The sequence below is a fragment of the Abramis brama genome, assembly GCF_963993115.1.
Source record: "Abramis brama genome assembly, chromosome: 13".
NCBI lineage: Eukaryota > Metazoa > Chordata > Actinopteri > Cypriniformes > Leuciscidae > Abramis > Abramis brama.
The window spans coordinates 1,573,494-1,595,394 of record NC_139975.1 but is presented as its reverse complement, the minus strand read 5'-3'; the positions used below and the strand labels follow the sequence as shown (position 1 = coordinate 1,595,394).

The following is a 21,901-nucleotide window of genomic DNA, read 5'->3' as shown; positions in this document are numbered from 1 at the left end:
CCGAATGTGAGGTAGGCTAGTCGGGGGGATTCGGAGAAAATTTAGATTTCTCTGATCTACATATGTGCATTTTAAGATGTTTTGAAGGCCAAAAAAATTGGATAACAATAGCTTTAAACCCATGTCACGCAGCTGATTATTTTTCTCTCCTCGTCAGCATCACACTCTTTTTCTCTCCTCGTCAGCATCACACTCTTTTTCTCTCCTCGTCAGCATCACACTCTTTTTCTCTCCTCGTCAGCATCACACTCTTTTTCTCTCCTCGTCAGCATCACACTCTTTTTCTCTTCTCGTCAGCATCACACTCTTTTTCTCTCAGAGGACACACCCTGTCCTCTGTTAGTTCAGCATCACACTCTTTTTCTCTTTGTTTTTCTCTTGCTCTGTCTCTCTTCTCCTCCTAAAGCTGAGCTTTGACTGATATAGGCTTTTCACGTTTGTCTGTCAGTGAAGAAAGTAAACACAGGGTCAGCTGATAGGTTGATTTATGAATCATTTTCTCAGACGTGTTCATTTACTGAAAGCTACCAGGAAATCTAGGTAACTAAGTTTATTAAATTCATTCACATTATGTACACATTCATTATTGATCTTATTCCTAATTCAGGGCCGTAGACAGGGCTTTATAATCAAAGAGGTCCTACATGTGAGGTTGTTAGGGGGTTCAATGTCTTTATTTCTCTGATATGTGCATTTCAAGATGTTTGAAGGCCAAAAAAAGGATAAGAAATAGCTTTAAAACCATGTCAGCGGGCGGTAGATTATGTGTCAATACCTGCTCTCTCTTCTTATCCATCACTCTTTCTTTTTCTCTCAGTCTCCTCATCTTGCCCTGTCTCTTCCCCTCCTAAAGCTGAACTTTTTTAATTTACTGAAGGCTACAAATTATAGGCCCAGAGAGAAGGAAATGAATAGTGGAATAAAGTCGTTATTATTTTTTAATTTTGGTGCACAAAAACTATTCTCGTCGCTTTATAAACTTAAGATTAAGCCACTGGAGTCACTTGGACTATATTAACGATCTCTTTAATAACTTTTCTGGGCCAGCAAGTTTCAATCACTTAGCAGCCTATGGAGGAGTGATCCAGCTCTCAGATTTCATCAAAAATATCTTAATTTGTGTCTGAAGATGAACAAAGTCTTACGGGGTTGAACAACATGAGGGAGAGTAATTACTGACAGAATTTTCATTTTTGGGTGAACTAACCCTTGACCCAAAAAGTTAGTTATAAAACTTGCGCAACATTTTCTCAGCAAAGATCTCTCTATAAAGATCTGCAGGACAGATGGAGCCTCGAGTATCTTTACATTTCTGCAGTGAGAGACTTTATAAAGAGAATTTTCGAAATTTCATCATGCTTGAGAAAAGTAGTGAGAAATGTTCAAAATAAAACTGACTTTGAAGTACAAATTCAGTTTTTCAGCTTTATCTCTATGATGTATGATGTTGGTTATGCCAACAATATAAATGAATATAAATGCCAATGATTTACACTTTCTGTATTTTCAGATATAAGCCAGATTTTATGAACAAATGCGCAACCTTTCTTGCCTGATTTATGAACATGGTATCCGTGATTGCGGTATACTATTATTTTCCACAACATTTCTCCTCATTTATTTTGCCACTGTCACCTCTGGCTTGTTCAGTTCGAAAAACACGAATTATTTAACAATATTATTGATCTGACGGTACTGACGCCGCTGAGACTCTGGATGATCTTGTCTTGCACACAGTCTCTAGTTTGGTGGATCAGTCTGGTTCCTGCACCTCTAGAGGAAGAACACACTGCTCTCATTTTTGACATTCAACCCGTGTCGTGTGTGTGTGTGTGTGTGTGTGTGTGTGTGTGTGTGTGTGACCTGCTTTATGGCGTTGAACAAGGGATCCCAGGAAATCAATCATGGCTCTTTGTCCTCGTTCAGAACCCAGCAATGCAATGTTTGGCACCTCATTCTGAACACACACACACACACACACACACACCACTCAAAGCATTATATCCACCCAGTGGCGGGCCGTGCATTTCACACCTAGGCCTTCAGTGGTGTCCTACCTGAATTAATAACTTTTAATAGTGTAGCGCACAGACTCTCTATAATTGTTGTGAAATTGCTGTTTTTATTTTGCACCGGCAGTGATAGGGTTAATGCGGTGAGTTCGGGAAAGGCCGGGTAGAGAGAAACGAACGAGTGAGTTCGGCTTGTGTGTTTGTTCAGTTGTTGAGCCTCCCTTGTCAGACGTTACAACATTCGATGTGTGAACAAAACATTCGATCATAAATGTATAAGAAAACCATATTCATCACGGAAAAAACGGCAAAAAAAGCATTATACTCCAAAACTACTGATTATTTTTTTACACAAAATCCATCCTAATTTCTTTCCTCAAAAATAGTTCAATTGTACAGGTTATCTGTGTGTTTCAGTTCCAACAATAAGTATTTTCTATCGAGGCTAATGCTGAAGTCGAGCCTGTCCCGTCGTGTTTCTGACAGTCACCGCAAAACATGACGAGGTGTACAGCTGACCCAAGCTCTCACACAGATTTTAAAAGAAATCAATAAGATCAGTGGGTATTTTGCCTTCAAAATCAGACATGGCCTACATTACAGTCAGTTCTGTTATTACTTTTTTTTTTTTTTTGTTATTGCCATTCATTTTAATCTACAGGCGCCCGCACTGTCGATTCTGAAGGCCTCAAGGCAGATGTCTTTGGCCATGGCAACACATGATGGCTGAAATATGATTGGATAAAAGCGCTACAATAAACATACAGATGTTAACCTTAAGGTTAAGTGATGGTCAACTTTTAAAGTAATGGATCCTTAATAAATAAATATTTAATAAACAAATAAATGTTTTATTAGGGCTAAATATTTCTCACTTTAGATTAAGTCACACAAAAGTCAAGACAAGGCGAGTTTATTAATATAGAATATGTCATACACAATGGTAATTCAACATGCTTTACATAAAAAGGATTTACAACAAAGAATGTAATAAGAATAAGAAATAAGAAAAACAAAGAATAATACACTAATTAAAATTGATTTCAAATGTAATTAAAAGAATAAAAAGAGGACACATAATGATCTTTAATCCTACCATTATTATACATTATTCCATGAAAAGTGTTTCTATAGACACTAATCAAGCCTTAAATTTGCATCAATTCCCTTAAAACATGAGCATTTATTTACCATTAATTAATAACTTCTTAATGTTTTGATGAATATTAACTCCTTTAATACATGGTTTAAAATACATCAGATACAAGTCGTTAACAAAGGATGAAAACCCATTATCTAAGTCTTTATGAGCTAATTAAAAACATAAATTGTTTATTACAGTAACAATGAATGAAGAACTCACTATTTGTATATAGTCTGTTTATGTGTTAACGATAGCCTACTATTAATAATCTATGAATTAACTAACATTTGCAAATGATTTATAATAAGTTTATTAATGTTTAAGTGTTACCATGGAAGGGTGTAAGGGCCGTTCACACCAAGAACAATAACTATAACTATATCAGCATCTACACCAGCGGGCGATATCGTTCTGTTTATTATAAGCTTGTCTGTCTCTTTAAATGCTCGAGCTCGTCACAGCACGATGGATTCTGATTGGCTGCCAATTTTTATCGTTTATGAGCTGATAAAATCGCTCTGAAAGTGATTCCAACGATATTGTTTCTCTATGTCATTATTGTTATAGTTGTGGTGTGAACTCTGCTATTCTTTAATATTGAGAACTATTTTTGTGTACAGGCCTTAAGACACAAATTAATGGATTAAAAAACATATGATAATTAAAATTATAAATATAATTATATAGTGCAGATTATTAATAGTAGATTAGTAATTATGCCAGATACAGGTTAAACCCATACGTTTTATACAGAAAGCAAATGAAAAATAAACGTGAATTTAATTGAATTGGAAATAGAAAAGTCAAAGTTTTTTTTTTTTTACTGAAATATTTCATGTTTGTTTAAATGCAAACCAAATGTTTTCCCCATAATGTTACAGTTGGAACTAGCATAGCACAATACTTGTTATGTAATTTGTTATTTATCTTCATGTTGTGGTTGAAACATGTCAGTGGTAAATATTATGGGATAGAAAGACTTAAACTGACACTTCTTTTATATAAGTTCTTTTTAACATGAGAAAAATGGGCTGGTCTCAGGCATTAAACTGCTCTTGGTTGCTCTCCTACCCTGTGTTTGTTGTGTCAAATAATGAACTTAAGGCTCTGTATAACTCAGAGTTCATGCCCTGCTCATCTATTCTCACAGTCATTGACATTCCATCACTTGTGTAGGCGTACTGTGTTCGCCACTCTTCTGGCCTTTGTTTAAGGCTCAAACAAGCAGCTAGGTGCACAGTAGCTGTTTTACCATGGAGCATGAGTATAAATGATGTCGCAAATATGAACATGTGCAGGGGGATCTCTCCGAATGCATTTTTCTTATCTTCTGGGACAAGATATGGAATAATAACACGGTTGTTTATTTCCAAGCGTCTTTTCTGCCATAACTGCTGAAAATGGGCCCATGCTCCATCTTCAGGGGTCAGCGGGGATAGAAGGATCTCTGGGATCGGGATGTCGTAGGGAGATCTTCGCATGCTGTTCCAGTGATCTGGCAAAGGGATCGGCTCACATTGAGCAATATTGAAAAACGCTCTGTCTTTCGGTTTAATGGTCCCCTGAGCAATTGCAAATGCAGTTTTGGCATCAATTCTGCAGTTCCACGGAGAGTAGAGAATGGTGTCTGTGATGTAAGGTCTGGGCACCAGAACACCTGAGGGCATAAACTGGTCAACAATACCGCCATGAGCCACAATCACAATGTCTAAGTGACCTCCGCCAGACTTTGTCAAATGCTCAGGAATGAGATCAAACCTCTCCTGGAAAAATCGTACAAGATTCACAAATTCAACCTGATGAAGTGTTCCCTCAAGCCAGGAGAGAACTCTGTTGTCTCTACATGTTCTTATGATATAATCCATTATTTTCCGTACATTTTCACCCATTAAGAGAGAATATCCCCCCAAGTTCTTGATGAGGATCTTCATTCTGAACAATTCCTGGATGATTTCACTGTATTGAGAAAAGTTTTCATTCAGTCAGTCGGTTTCCTTCAGACCTTCATTATTGTTTGCGTTTTCAATATTGCAGTAATGTACAATCTCAGACAAATACATATTGACATTTTGGCTTTGGCCAAGACAGATAAATTAGTATAAATTTAGTATACAATTTTATAAATGTGTAGAAAACAAAATATCATACTTTATTTCATCCAGCTGTTCCTTTAGCTCTTGTTGGCCGTACAGTATTCCCCTGGCTGAATCCCGTAAGAACTTGCTGGCCTTCGTGACCCGATTGCCCTGTACTAGTTCTTCACTCTTCACAATCAGGTCGCACAGAGAGATGCCTAAACCAATCACACCCTGTACATAGAAAGATACAATCACAAAATCACTGTCTAACATATCAATGCAATGCAGTGAATATTTCATATTGTTCTCCTGAATAGTCACTGCAAGAGAATTTCAAAGTCACAATTTTCTTAAAATGGGATGCTTGAGGAAAGAAAGCCGTTACCCTTAATCCTGCTTCAGCAGCTTTAGTGCCAATGAGTTCGATGTTCTTCACCATTTCTTTACCCAACACCTTCAGGCTCCTGATCTCAGGGGAACTATCGAATCTCAGAGCTTTGCAAATTAAGCGCGAGGCCTCGGCCGGAGCCAGTCCATCAGGTGTCATGTGACGAAAGAACGTGGCCCTGTTGAAACTTTTGAGAAAGTCTAGGGGTACAGGAGTATTACTTCTTCTGGCCAGAGCCCACATAAGTAGAGTGAGTATCTCACAGTCCAGCTCATCAGCATGAGGCCCGAGCGGCACTTCTGCACACCTGTCCTTCAGATCTCGCAGTAGATTCTGAATGTTCGTGCCAACCTTCTCATCTTCTTTAATTAATTCAATAGCTTTATTAAAGATACTGCTGGAGACACCTGCCTCTTTCGCTGTGGAAGTGGGGCAGACAGAGGTTAATGCTGCTGCAGATACTGAGGCTCTAAACACCTGAAAGATGTTGCTGCCCTGATGAACATTTTCCAGCTCTTTCGCCAGTTTCTCCAGCTCTCCTGCACAGTCCTTTCGGTTCTCCAGCCAGCGGAAGAGCGATGCACATAAAGTATCTGCTGCTTCCATGATTAGAGCAGGAACTGTGAAAAGAGAAAATTACATTCATTTCTCAAAAATAATCATTTGTTAATTACAGTAACAATGAATGAAGAACGTCTAGGTTACTAATGTAACCTCTGTTCCCTGAAGGAGGAAACGGGATTGTTACGTCAGACGTGAACTGATGAATTCTTGTCTAGACTCGAGAGCCCAATCATCTTTGAGTGTAAACTAAACGAGCCAATGGACATTGCCATGTGAGCTCTTCATCGTGCACCCGCCCCAAAAAAGAGCGTATATAAGGAAGCGTGCTTACACACACACTCAGTGTTGCGCTGAGGAGTCGAGATGGTGTGTTCTACGTGCAGCACTTGACAAAGAAACTTGCATGCATGAGAAAATAAAGCGTGGGACGTGCTCGCGCTGCCGGGCTCAGACCCAGGGGACCCATCGAGCTCTCAATTCTAGGCTAACGATTGCGTCATAACGTACGCGACTCTCTGGAAATGACTGTATATATACAGGAGGAGACGCTCGCAGTCAGTCAGGGGGACGTGGAGGCATAAAGTTTCTCCTGCTCCAGCTCATGGACAGCTCCTACTCACACTCTCAGTCTCTACGAGATTCGGAAGGGAATGATTCAGATTTCTCTCGGCACAGCTACTAGAAGACAGACGGGTTGCTCACGTCACATCTACGTCGTCGAGCTCAGTGTGAGTCTGCGCAGTCGCTCAGCCATCAGGAAGAAGAGCTTCTAATTTGCTTCACTTGTCTCCACTGAAACCTATGGGGTCGCTGTGTCCAGTTTATATACTGTCTATGCTCAGACCTGACGCCGTTCAGACATCATGCGATCGCGACTTCAGTTCTCTTTCGCAGATTATTAGGTTTGAATAGTCAAAATGATATGTAAAAATGCGCGTCCTTGGCGATTATTCACGTAAACACAGTCGGGTATGTCTTTAGTGAACGTAAACCGTTTGTCAAAATAAATCGTATATGTTCCAATGTATTGGATACGTGCAGGTCCGGTAGCGTAAGGGCCGGACCGGTAGCGTAATATTCTGTAAAATAGACAGTCACCCAATGCTTGACTGAATAAATTTCATCTATTTATTAATAATCAGTCTCTAGTTCATTTAAGAGTGAAGACCTTATTGTTTCAGCTACAGAAGGTCTATTTAGATTTCAAAAAAGAAATTAAGCAGTTTATTTTATTTGTCTCTTATAGTATTTGTCATTGTTTGTAATTTGCTTTCTTGCTTATTTTTAATAACAAAGATACAATTAAATTAAATATCAATATTATAATTATAAAATTACATTTAAAAAATATTAAATGACTTGTATCATGAAATGAGATTTTGGTCATCCCAACCTGTTCAGAGTTGTGAAAGGTCTGCAAATGTTAGCATGATTGATAATAATGTGATTGTTGCAAACATCTCGGTAAGGACGTTCACACTGACATGCAATTATTATTATTATTATTATTATTATTATTATTAATAATAAAGGGGAGGCAATGGTCAAAGCAGGGCAGGAACATGCTGGTCATGTGAAGTTTTAGCTTTTAAAATTAATTTATAAAAAATTATTTGTAAGTTCTGTCATATTTTCCAATTACTTTTACTGTTTTAGTTTTTTTGCCGTGGTATCGATTCAGTATCGGTATCAAGGTATTTTGGTCTGGTATCGTATCGAAGTCATAATTTTGGTATCATGACAACACTAGTCAACACTGCACTGGCTCCCTATTAAACATCGTATACATTTTAAAATATTGCTTATTATTTACAAAGCACTAAATGGTTTAGCTCCGCAGTGCTTGAGCGAGCTCTTAACGCATTATAGTCCGTCACGTCTATTGCGATCTCAAAATTCCGGCCAGTTAATAATACCTAGAATATCTAAATCGACTGCTGGCGGGAGATCCTTCTCCTATTTAGCACCAAAACTCTGGAACAGTCTTCCTAACATTGTCCGGGAAGCAGACACACTCTGTCAGTTCAAAGCCAGAGTAAAGACACATCTCTTTGACCTAGCATACACATAACACATTATAGACTTCTATAACTCAATGTTAGGCTGCATAGATTTGGTCAGCCGGAACCAGGAACACTTCCCATAAATCCTGATGTACTCGTTACATCATGAGAAGAATGGCATCTACGCTAATTTTAGTGTCTGTGTTTATCCCGAGGTTTTCCCGCAGCCTGCCGGATCCAGGCCGTATCCAGATCTGACGAAGGCCCTTCGCCTGGACCCGATGTCAACGAAGTGCTGAAGTGCCAACTAGTCTCTCCCTATGGAGGATCCCTTTACCACTCTACAGATAAAGTGTTGTCGGGGAAATTCGTTTCGCGTATCTACCCCGAAGTGACAAAATAAAATAAAATTCTGAATCAAACCTATAAGGAAACACCAGTAATTTGTTTAGGCTTGGCTTGTAGGGAATTACAAACCTGCACACATATATTCAAACGCACATAACTATAGAACCAGTTCTTAATGCGCATGTGAACGCCATCAGCGTTTCTCACAGGATCGCGTTTAAAGTCTGTGTAGAGAGAATGGTGTCGTCTTAGCGGCCCCTAATTATGACCGCCGCTAGCGTAGCTTGCGAAAGCGGTCATATAGGGATTGTCAAAGTTTTTTTTTTTTTTTTTTCGGCATCTACTGAATTTTTCGTCAACGATACCAGGGACACCGAAACACCGGGGAACATGAAATTTGGTGGGCATGTAGCCCCACTAGACTTTTACGGAAAAATTTCGTTTGGTCCCCGGGGGCCACTCCCCCCCCGCGCTGGGCCCCCCCAAACCCAAAAAATGCAGTTTTTCCTACATAACTACCTGAACCGTGGCACCGAGGATGAAGAAATTTTTATGGTATGTTGGTCTTAAGGGCCCACATCAACCTAGCCCATAATCACTCATTTGTGATTTGCGCCCCTTTCATAAAAAATGAAAATGCAATATTATTCTGCTTTAATCGCCCCTATCTTCAGTTGAGATGTTCAGAACTGCACCATATTTCATGTGTATGATTAACTTGACATCCTCTGGGGGTATGCTAAGTTTCGTAGAATTTCATCCATGGGGGGGTATAAAATAAATTCATTTATGTGCACATTTAGTGACTGTACACTCATCGGCCTGTAGATGGTGGTGTTGAGCGAAGGGTTGCTGGTTTAGGATGATACTGTCACTAAGGTTGCCAACTGTCCCGAATTAGGCGGGACGTCCCGTATTTTGGGCCTAATTTATTTGTCCCGTGCGTGACCTCCCGTGTCCCGTTTTTTGACAAGCTGATAAACCACTGACTGATACAACAGCAACAGCAGCAGTGCTGACCACGACACTTGAGAATGATCACCGACACCTGTCATCATCCAATCACAGCTGTTTTTAATCACTGTTTTGAGACAAATCATTGTTTGATTTGCGAACATCCTCTGCCGTCTGGTCGCTTCCGCTTCAAGCCGGACTCGTCTCGCGCTAACGGTAATTTCCTTTCACTGTCCACGTTTTGATTTCGGCTAATCAATTTTGGCGAATGCAAACAACGTGATTATTGTTCATGAGTCTAACATTCAGCTACGCAAGAAAACATGTAATCAACCTGAGGGAATAATATGCTCAAAAAACATTTCTGATTATTATTAATGTTTTGAAGCTTTTAGAAAGTACATAGAAAGCTTTTGTAACATTATCTTAACACCGTGTCCTAACTACACGCGACGCGATAAAATTCCAGCGACAGGCAGTGTGTCTGTCCACACTAGACGCGACTGTGAGACGCCACAACGTCAATCAAAAATCACAGCCAATCAGAACAGCGTGTGGGCGGAGTCACGGCAAGTGCACAACACCAGAGAGTAATCTTGACGGCACTCGCAAGAAAATGGATAAGTAGCTAACTTACATAATCAAATTCACAAATATTACACCACTTAAAAAATACATACGCTACTGAGTTACTAAAACAATCTTTGTCAAATAATACACTTTTGTTCACAGTTTTAACGTTGTTTCCATTTGTTTAATTTCAAGATCTGAGGTGAATTATATCCATTGTTGCTTTAGCTACAAAGCTGGAGCACTAAATGACATTCAAAGTCACATTAGACGCTTTTAACATTAAATAAAGCACATAAACAGTACCTGAGATTATCATTGCCACGCTTTGTGGTTGTTGTTCCAGCGCGACGTTGCAGAAAAATAGAAACCGTTTCTAAATTAGAAACGTCGCATGTCACCGTCGCGCCTGGTTAGGACAAAAACTCTGATTAACATGGAAAAGATACCTTTTATCGCGTGTCGCGGCGTCGCGTCGCGTGTAGTTAGGACACGGTGTAACTGTCACTTTTGATTAATGTAATGCATCCTTGCTGAATAAAAGTAGGCAATTACTTTCTTTATTTTTTTTCCCAAAAAATAATCTTACTAACCCCAAACTTTTGAACTTTAAGCCTAGTGTATAATGTTAAAAAAGCTTTCTATTTTAGATAAATGCTGTTATTTTGAACTATGGTTTGTTTGTAATGTGACTTGTTTCATGTATGACATTAAAATTATTTTTAGAATTAAATACATAAATAGGTTAAGCAATACAAATGTGTTTATGTCTGATAACCTTTTAAACACAAACTTAACTGCAGACACTGAAATGACGTACACTGTGTGATACAGTACAAATATTTTGAGTGTCCCTCATTTTCCTATAAATAACCACGATTGTCCCGCATTTTCCTTTCTGAAGTTGGCAACCCTAACTGTCACACACACACACATGCAGGAATACAAACAAACGCAAGCATGCACACACACTGACATCCACACGCACAGACACACACCCATACACACACACATACAAATCCACATGCACAGACACACACACACAAACACACACGCGCACACACATGTACGCACACATACATACACGCACAGACACACACACACACAGACACACACATACACAAACACACACACATACACACACACACAGACAGACATGCACATACTACTACTTTTTTTAGGTATATACATAAACACGCAATACAGCCAAATTGCTCCACGTCATTTATTTTTGTGGAAAGCCAGTGCAGGCCTGAGCGGCGGTCATATTTTGTACCGCCATGCGGTACATCTAGTTTAATAACAAATGATCGTTGCGACGGAAGCGAATCAATCAAAACTAACTTTAGCTGGAAAATAACTTTATTAAAGAACCGCTATAAAGCCAAAACAATCTCTGTTACCTTAAATTATACGTTTATCTCTGTAAAGCTGCTTTGAGACAATCTACATTGTTAAAAGCGCTATATAAATGAAGATGACTTGACTTGACTTGACTTAGGAAATAAGAAAAACAAAGGCATTGATTAAAATGGATTTAAAATGTGATTAAAATATGTAAAAGAGGACACATAATTATGTTTGTTTGTTTGTTACATTTATATAGCGCTTTTTGTGAGACCTCAAAGCGCTTTACATAGAAGGTGGGGATCTCCTCAACCACCACCAATGTGCAGCATCACCTGGATGATGCGACGGCAGCCATATTGTGCCAGAACGCCCACCACACACCAGCTTACTGGTGGAGAGGAGACACTGATGAAGCCAATCAGTATATGGGGATGATTAGGAGGCCATGATGGACAGAGGCCAAGGGGCACATTTGGCCAGGATGCCGGGGTTACACCCCTACTCTTTTTCGAAGGACATCCTGGGATTTTTAATGACCACAGAGAGTCAGGACCTCGGTTTAACGTCTCATCCGAAGGACGGCGCTCTTTTGGCAGTATAGTGTCCCCGTCACTACACTGGGGTGTTAGGACCCACACAGACCACAGGGTGAGCGCCCCCTACTGGCCTCACTAACACCTCTTCCAGCAGCAACCTGGTTTTCCCAGGAGGTCTGTCTCCCATCCAGGTACTAACCAGGCTCAGCCCTGCTTAGCTTCAGTGGGCAACCAGTCTTGGGCTACAGGGTGATTATGTTGTAATCGTACCATTATTATACATTAATTCTATGAATAGTAAGTGTTCCTATATATAGTAATTAAGCCTTAAATTTGCATTAATTTACTTTATACATGACCATTTATGTACGGTGAATTAACAACTTAATGTTTAGATGAACATTAAAAAATCATTTAAAATTAAAAATAAAAAATTGTTAAAGGATGAAAAATCAAGTCTTTACATATGAGCTAATTAAAAAAATTATTTGTTAATTACAGTAACAATGAATGAAGAACTCACTATTTGTATATAGTCTGTTAATGTGTTAATTATACCATTAATAAAGACAAGTAGTATAAGAGACTTTTTTGATGAATAATGTGGTTTTCCAGATCTGTCTGCAGTTGTTTTTAAAGTTGCATTTTGTTCATTTAAATTGCTGAGTAATATTATATTTCATACTGTAATAGACAAAACTGTATATATTTATCTGCTATACAGTGCCAGCCTCCTCTCTGCCTGTTTTTAAAGCAATGCTTGCAGCAAATACTGTATATAAATTAAGCAGACTGAGTTGAGGTATTTTCTCGAGGACTCTGTTGATCAGGCGTGTTTACAGGCGTCAGCGGGATTTCAGGCGGACATTTTGACGTACCGGTAATCTTCAAATCCTTGCAGAACAACACCGGTTCTGATCCGAGACCCAGCTGGTACTGCCACACATACAGACGCTCGTTTGGCTTCAGCTCACGTGATCGTTCCTCTTCCACTTCAGTCTCTTCTTTCCAGTTTTCCAGTTCAGTCTTCACTCTTGAACCTCTAGATACTCCCAATAAGGTGAACTCGGCATTTGCAATTAACCCTGCAAGTGCTCCAGCTGTGATCTTGCCTGATGTTTGTATCTTCCAGTGTTTTGTGATCTGGGACATCTTCTCCTTATTGTATCCAACCCTTTTAGTAATTTTCTTTTGCCATGTCACTGGTGTGGGACTGTCATTATGTGCAGTTTCAATGTTCACCCACTTGCTGAATGCGGGGCCGCTGGTTATGGACAGCCCGCCTGGCAGGAAGTTCAGAACATTGGGGTGAACGGATAAGACATCAGTGCACTCATCTTTGTTGAGGTCGGTCCCTTTGTAGTATTCATTTCCCCAATCTAAGGTTGGCTTGAGGAAGTAGAAGTAATTTGGCAGACCCCAGTAATAGAGACCATCTCTGCAATTGGGATGCAGGGGAAATTCATCAGAATGTGAGTCTTTACTCAGGTCTGCTGTTCTTCTGTAAGTGCCCTTCTCCTGGAAGATGATGTAAAAGCAGCTGAAGGCTGACAGGTAATGGTCTCCGCCCCGACAGTTGGGATGAAGGGTGAAGACTGCAGAATCAGTGTCTTCTGTCAGGTCAGTGACTCTGCGGCAGGAATCACACTTAATGATGTAAAACCGGCCTTTTTCGTCAGCTAAGTAATGGTCTCCGTGTCGGCAGGCGGGGTGCAGAGCATGAATACTGAGGTCTGACCCTGCTCTGAAATCACTCGACCTCATATAGCAGCCGAGATCAGAGCGGATTATATAGCAGTGAGAGCTTGATCCACAGAAATCAACTCCTCCTGTTTCGCTCCTGGGAATAATACCTTCCATTTTGCCTTAACCTGCAACACAGGATAACAACAAAAAATTTGTGAATAGTTCACTGTTTTCTTTCCCAGCATTTACAGGGTTAATGAGGAGAGTTTAGGAAGTGCGTATGAGGAAATAGAAGAGCTGCGGTTCCTGATGTTATTGCTGTTCTGCATTAAAGCTTTAACAAAAAATCTCCTTTGTTTGTCTTTCTGAACACATTACAATACTTTTGCAATCACTTCACCAGAAATCTTTCTTCATCTGTACATTAATTATAACTTTTGTACAGGGAAAATAACTTTTGATGCATCGGTCTAATTTAATCATCTTCATCTATTAATATCTACAGATTTGTATGCATGAATTGTGCATTTCCAGTTCTCAAAACAGATTTTAGACTTTAGACAAATCAGATTTTAGACTAATAAATGCTTAAAGTATTATTCTTTCTTAGTTCATGTTAACTGAAGTAGGTAACTAATATATTTTTGTAAAGCATTACCCAAAGTTCTCTTTCCAAAACTGTTTGTGTTTATGCATAGTGTTTCTTGGGGTTTTCTTGTGCATCAACAAAAAGGTTTTTATGTATTTCTTTTAGAGATTATTTTGTCAGTAAATTTAGAGGGTTTTACATTTAGTTTTTGTTGATTGTAACATTGCATTTAATTCACACTTAAGTGTATTGTTAACTGACATTAAAGTATATTTAAAATCACATTAATTGCATGTCATTATATTGTGTAGTGCACTTTAAGTATATTTTAAAAACACTAGAAGCAATTATGAAAGTAGATATAAAGTTGTAATAAAGTACCAATTAAGTTGTTCCAAAAAATCACTCTTAATGGCAACTTATCACATTTTATTTCAACTTAATATATGATATATTTGAAATTAATTACACTTAATGTGCATTAAGTGCGCCGAAAAGATGGCATTTAATTCACACTTAAGTGTATATATTTAAAGTATATTATTTATGTAATAAGTACACTTTATAAAAGTACACTTAAGTGCACTTTTTTTTCACAAGGGGAGGACTGATGGTAGGCTATAAAAATCAGCGTTTCTGTGTAGGTGATGACAACCATCTTGACAGCAGCAATCAAAGCATCGCTAATTACGGTAGACCTTAATTTGAGATAGTAAATTTGTTCCTAATCAAAGGGAATACTCGAGCACAGAACAGCTGGGTGAGTTTTGTATTGGCTTATTGGATACAGTAAATGAAGACTGTCAACTTATTTTCAATATTATTTCATCACCCAAAACACTCCCACTCTCTGCTGTATATTCATAACCAAATTTTTCAAAACCAACAACCAAGCCACATAAACAATGCCATTGGCACTAGTCTACATTGCAGACATGTCTCTTATTGCACATAACTTTCACCTTTTTGCACAATCTTGAAAAAAGTACTATTGTTGAAATTCTCAGATCAAGCAAACTTTAACGCACCCTTATCCACTACCTGCTAACGTTAGTGAACCGCACCTGAGCAAGCACACTTCGCAGTTCCTCCGGAAATGCATTTATTATCTCTACCCTTTATACATATTTTTTGCTGTCCTGTCGACTTCTTGCTAACAAAGTTACACTACAAATACATTTCTGTTTAAAAAAGTATGGTAACAAAACGGCTTGTAAAATTTATTTTAGAAGGCTTTTTTTTAATGAATTATTCTTAAATCATGTAAGAAATGGCTTATAATCACAAGCACAGGAACACAAATACTGATCTTCAAATGAGCTCTGAACGCTTTTTATTAGAAACACACTCACCTAGACGTGTGTATCCAGCAGTGGATCTGACGGGCAGCTTCAGTCCGAGAGAGAGATATCTGACTCCTTAAAAAAAAAAAAAAAATCTTGTTTGAAGCAAAAACTCACTTAATTTTTTTTTTCTTTCTCAGGAAACCAGTCATAATTTCTTATGTAATTTTACTCATCTAGTAAATGCTTCTTGATTTAAGAATATTTAGATATTTGGACTGGAAACAAGACAAAAATACTGAGTAAGAAAAGCATGTTTTGCAGTGTAGGGAACGAGCTGTTTATGTGCTGAAGGGGAAATGGCCACAGCACACACTGATAAACCAGATAAAGATAAAGTCTGCAGTGTTCAGCTGCTCTTTAAGATGAACTGCAGTAAAGTGTAGGAAATGCTCTTTAACAGCGCCACCGCTGACGCGCCGTCACACCAACACTTGAAGAGCTTCTTCTAACTCAGAGCACACTCGATGATGATTGCAGAGCAGAACAACACACACTCGGCTCTGAAGCGAAAGCTTGAATGTGCGAGTGCAAGAACGCCTCCTTATATTCCTCATATACTTCTCGGGCCGGGTGTGCCATGGCAAATCTTGCACAGCAATGTCCATCGGCTCGTTTAGTTTACACTCGAAGATGATTGGTGAGATCCCAGTTCATCAGTTCACGTCTGACGTAACGTCGAATGTGACTGACTGACAGGGAACTCGCTATTTGTAGATAGCCTTTTAGTGTGCTAACAATACTATTTATTTATGAACTATGAATTTACTAATAGTTTGCAAATAATTTATGATCACTTTATTATTGTATAAGTGTTACCACTGAAGGGTGTAAGACAAAGTAATCGATAAAAAATGATGATGATCAAAAAGATTAATACAAAATGATTAATAGAATTATATAATGCAGAATATTAACAGTAGATTATTAATTATGCTGGATACAGGTGAAACTTTTACAAAGAAAGCAAGTGATACAAATAACAAGCTTTTTATAGCAGCTTTAATTTTGTCACTTTTTTTAAAAATTGCTAAAACATGTAATGTTGTATTTTATAGCACTATACTGTAGTGCAGAAGTCTGTCTGTAATAGTTGTGAATTGTGTTTTCTTCAGCATCAGCATTTACAGGGTTAATGAGGAGAGTTTATGAAGTGCGTATGAGGAAATATAAGAGCTGTGTGGACTAATGTTCCTGATGTTACTGATGTTCTGCATTAAAGCTTTCAACGAAAAGCTCTTTTGTTTGTCTGTATTAAGACATTACATTAGAGGAGAGTGGGGGACGATTTCTCAGTTTCTCAGAGACTGTTTTTATTGGAAAGCCAACATTTTTATATGTGTATTTCTGAAATACATTCGGCTACATGGACACCGTCACCTCTGATAGCAGAGCACACTAAATTATAATGTAGACACATGCATTTTCTGTAAAGCTGCTTTGAAACAATGGCGTATGATGACATATATTTATTCAAAAGGCACAATATATCATCTAAAGATTACAGTAATGCATGCCTGATGTTATTTAATTCTACAGGTTGTAGATTTTGCTCTGAGCCACATAGACACAAAATAATTCACGATTCGCAAAATGCTCTACAACCAGAATACTGTCCTCAGACAATTAGCAAAGTCTATTTAGGAAATTAACCCCTTTAACACGAAGTGTACCGCCAGCGGAAAAAAATCATAATCAAATACTTAGCAACCAGTAAATGGAATAAACACAAACTAGGTTTATCATTTTAAAGCTGAGAAACTAACCATTTCAACAACAAATTAGGTGTCATTTGAAAGCTTAGAGTCTGAACTTTACAATCAATGTAGTAATTTCATTAACTCCTAAGTAGTGCTGAGTTATTTGCTGTTAAATAGAAAATAAAAATTTCATAATTTATGAAATACTTTTTTGTACTATATGTACTGCAATATGTCAAATACATCATACAGCTCAGATAGTCATGTGTCATTGGAACAGTCTTATAGAGTATAATACAACTAGCATAATTGTTTTTGCTTTTTACTAAACTTGAGCGAGTTTTTGTATGTGAAGCCCTGCAAGACCCAATAATATACAGATGCGTAATTTATGTAAAGTCAAGTCAAGTGTATTTGTATAGCGCTTTTCACAATACAGATTGCATCAAAGCAGCTTCACAGTATTAAATTAAAATAATACAACAAGGTTTGTTTCTAATGGAATTTATTGATTGATAAAATTAAAATTAAATGTAACCCTGATTCTCAATGTGATGAATTGCAGACGTGTTTCAACGCACCCTAGCAACCAGATTGAGGTAAACTATTGTTTTTGTTTGCTCCCTCGAGCGAAGGGGCCATTTTCGTTTTCTCAGCCACTACGCACTCAAGCTGTATCAGGCCTGCAATGGTGGGATATGTAAACATTCAAGTGCACTAATGCTATTGTGACCGGTCTTTTCTTTTTCATTTTGAGTGTATTTTTGGATGTGTTAAAAATTTAAAAGGGTTATTAGAGTTTATAAAAGTTATACAGAGTTATAAGTTAATTTGATAGTATAACTTAACGTTAAACAGAAATTAGAAAGGATTTATGCCTATACGGTTAACTCTAGTGGGTTAAATACATTCAGACAGTGACTTAATATTGATGATCCTGCCGTGATACTGTAAAAAAGTGCTTAGGTACTGTTAAAAGTAAGGCAATCACAGAGGGTTGTATTGGTTTTATTTTGTTTTGGCATATTTTATTTGGTTTTATTTTCATTTACATTGTCAAATTCAAATAATTAATCTATTTCATTTCATTTAAATACAAAGTCTCAATTTAATTGACATTTGATACAATATATATTGGTTTAAACGTTATTTTGTGAGTGTGTGTGTTTTTGCAGTTTAAAAGTGATTCCCTGGAGGTTAATTTATATTAGAAGACAGGGTTAAAAGATCATTTAGAAATAAAAGAACTCAGGTCCTTATCAATAGACTCTGGCCTAGTGCAAATGGTTGGTGGATAGGGGCTACATAAATATCCCCAAAATATCCCCAACTGAGCAAGCCAAAGGCAACAGTGGCAAGGAACCGAAAAAACTCCATCAAGTGACCTAATGGTGTCCTAAAACTCCATCAAGTGACCTAATGGTGTCCTAAAACTCCATCAGGTGACCTAATGGTGTCCTAAAACTCCATCAAGTGACCTAATGGTGTCCTAAAACTCCATCAAGTGACCTAATGGTGTCCTAAAACTCCATCAGGTGACCTAATGGTGTCCTAAAACTCCATCAAGTGACCTAATGGTGTCCTAAAACTCCATCAGGTGACCTAATGGTGTCCTAAAACTCCATCAAGTGACCTAATGGTGTCCTAAAACTCCATCAGGTGACCTAATGGTGTCCTAAAACTCCATCAGGTGACCTAATGGTGTCCTAAAACTCCATCAAGTGACCTAATGGTGTCCTAAAACTCCATCAAGTGACCTAATGGTGTCCTAAAACTCCATCAGGTGACCTAATGGTGTCCTAAAACTCCATCAAGTGACCTAATGGTGTCCTAAAACTCCATCAGGTGACCTAATGGTGTCCTAAAACTCCATCAGGTGACCTAATGGAGAAAAAAAAACCTTGGGAGAACCCAGGCTCAGTCGGGGGCCAGTTCTCCTCTGGCATTTATGAACTAGAGGCCGGATTGTAGTTTGAACTATAAGATTAAAAGTATTATATGAATGCCTGGCTGAAGAGATGCGTCTTTAATCTAGTTTTAAACTGGGAGAGCGAGTCCGAGCAACGAACAGTATCAGGAAGGCTATTCCAGAGTTTTGGAGCCAAATGTGAAAATGCTCTCCCTCCTTTGGTGGATCTAGATATCCTAGGTATGACCAAAAGCCTCGAATTTATTGATCTTAAAAAGCGCGATGGATTATAGGGCGATAGAAGATCCGTTAAATAGACTGGAGCTAAGCCGTTTAGGGCTTTATAAGTCAGTAGCAATACCTTGTAATTAATACGGCACTTTATAGGTAACCAATGCAGTGATGATAAAATTGGTGTTATATGATCATATTTTCTTGATCTAGTAAGAACTCTAGCGGCTGCATTTTGGACTAACTGTAAAATGTTTTCATTTAATGTTTTCACGTTTTCACTCGCAACATGCTCTGATAGTGGAAAATGGCAGATCATTATTTACTGCAAATTCCGACAATTAAAAAGAGCCCAAACTCAGCATAATCCATTTCTCAGATCTAAAGATATCCCTCGTGGAGTTGTACAGGCGCACATAGAGTCTTCTATACATTTACTTGCATAAATTGTGGAAAATGGCACATCAATATTTACAGCAGATTGTTACAATTATAAAGAGCCCAAAACTCTCCATCACTCAGATTTAAAGATATTCCACATGGATTTCTAATAGATGAATCCTCACATACACATACAATCAAGAATATAGATGGACCATGGATGTGACGTTTTCAATCATAACTCCATGAAACATGCATAAATTGTGAAAAATCGAACATTTACAGCAGATTCTCAGGATTAGAAAGAGCCAACATAACCATTGCGTTGATCACATGATATTGTTCATGGCGGAACAATTAAAAAAAAAAAAAAAGTCCATTAGGGAGTGTCAAGGACTGAACAAAAAAGCTATCTTGGTTCCAAATGCTGTAACTTTGATTACCTTATGCTATCACCAGCGGCGCTGCTAGCAGTTGTGGGCCCTATGAAAGAATATGAGGTTGGGGACCCCTACCGCACCCATTCCTTTAATAAAATCGATCTCTGGGGCCCCAAAAGTACGTGGGCCCTTAGAATCATCCAAACAATTTTATAAATTCCTTCCAAGTGTCAAAGACTGCTCAGTAAAAAGGCTACCTTTGTTCCAAATGTTGTAACTTTTGTTTACTTTATGCAATCTCCACAAAATTTGCAGCTCAGATGTAGAACGTCACCAAAAAAATTGTTTCCTCCTACCGTATTTCCTTCCTGAGTTATTGCATGTTAAATAAGAAAAATATGCAAAATCATAATAAAAATTATATATATATATATATAGTCTTTTATCAGCTGTTTGAAACGTGTTCTATCAAACGATACTAACTTTTTGACTCTTCTTGCTATAGTTTTGGAGTTATGTGTCTTTACTTTTGTGTGTGTCACTCAGAAAAAAACAACTTTAAAAATGCTTTCAGGGTTTAAGGGGATAATTATCTAATTAAGAAAAAGTTAAATAGTTAAATACAGATTAGAACTTGAAGCTAGATGAAGAGATAAAGTAGACAGGAGAATAAACGAGTAGTCAAAAAAACTATTCAAATCAGCAACGGTGGATATAAAGAATATACTGTGATGTTTGACATTTAAGAAAATCCAGATGAAGTCCTGAAAGTTCATCTAATAAACCCTGCCAGTGTCGGCAGAGCAGATATATCAGGGCAGACTTCAGTACTTTCACTGAGATCATGAAACAAACAATCGCAAACTGAGGTTTTGTTGCTTTTCTTTCATTCATGTTATACATTTAATGTTATTAATAGTGGATAAATCTATGAACAATGTACTTACGTGTCTACTGTATCAGAGAAGTAATCAGTCTTCTAACGCCAGCAGCCTGAGAACACGAACCTTCACTTGATTTGACTGAAATACAGAAACCACTCCTTAACAACTTACAAGCTCAAGTGTGTGTCTCGATGTCCTCTGGATATTTCTCAGAGTATGAGGATGTCTGTGCTGTGCAAAACTTTGTTGGGACGTTTTATAGAGCTAGATCTAATACGGGAACCAAAGCTATTCAGGGGTGAGTTTACCGAAAGTATCGTGAGCCAAATATGGTTTGCATGACTCAAAAAATCTTTATCTTGAGCCAAACATTACGTCTTTGAACAGGAAACGCACCCCTGTCTGAGTTAACTCACAGGATGAGTTTCCCATAAAATTTGTAACTCACTGCAGTCAAGCCAGCCGCCAGAAAAAACACTTGCACATATTACTATGATTATGGTAATTTCTTCATCTATCTATCTATCTATCTATCTATCTATCTATCTATCTGATACTGTATATTTCTTTCTTTCTTTCTTTTTTATGTCACATATTACTACTTCAGAGGCCTATAAAGACCTAATTTCTAATAAGTAGAAAAACACTCTATGGCCAGCTCTTACAGTTTTTCTCAGTGCGTTTTTCACATCATCCCTAACATGTGCAAAATAATAAGTGCATTTCTCAGAACAATTTGTACAAACTGCAAAAAAATGATAAAGAAACACAGGAAACACCCGTAAGGCACAACTTTGCCCGCAGCACTGCTCTAGTGCTGTCTCTACACATCCAGATGTTACTGTCTGTCG

The 21,901-nt window shown here is 38.0% G+C and overlaps 1 protein-coding gene across 2 annotated transcripts; it reads right to left on the bottom strand.

Moving 5' to 3' along the window:
* Positions 1–3,978: 3,978 nt before the first annotated feature.
* Positions 3,979–21,395, bottom strand: LOC311095434 (uncharacterized protein). 2 transcript variants are annotated; one of them, XM_084133913.1, is made up of 6 exons: positions 21,114–21,395; positions 15,575–15,640; positions 12,826–13,818; positions 5,620–6,242; positions 5,305–5,465; positions 3,979–5,112 (listed from the first exon to the last, which is right to left on the bottom strand). In XM_084133913.1, exons 3-6 carry the CDS (start codon positions 13,805–13,807, stop codon positions 4,224–4,226), a joined length of 2,655 nt encoding a protein of 884 aa, XP_083990039.1. In that variant the 5' UTR covers positions 13,808–13,818; positions 15,575–15,640; positions 21,114–21,395; the 3' UTR covers positions 3,979–4,223. The 2 variants fall into 2 exon arrangements, with proteins under 2 accessions (XP_083990039.1, XP_083990040.1); XM_084133914.1 differs by lacking the exon at positions 15,575–15,640 and having other exon boundaries at positions 21,114–21,251.
* Between the last annotated feature and the right edge of the window lie 506 nt (positions 21,396–21,901).

Coding starts and splice junctions, on each gene's coding strand:
- LOC311095434 (XM_084133913.1), bottom strand. CDS start 13,807: ATGGAAGGTATTATTCCCAGGAGCGAAACAGGAGGAGTTGATTTCTGT. Junction 5,466..5,619: donor CTGCTGAAGCAGGATTAAGG/GTAACGGCTTTC, acceptor TTCTATGTACAG/GGTGTGATTGGTTTAGGCAT. Junction 5,113..5,304: donor GAACAGCTGGATGAAATAAA/GTATGATATTTT, acceptor TTCTCAATACAG/TGAAATCATCCAGGAATTGT.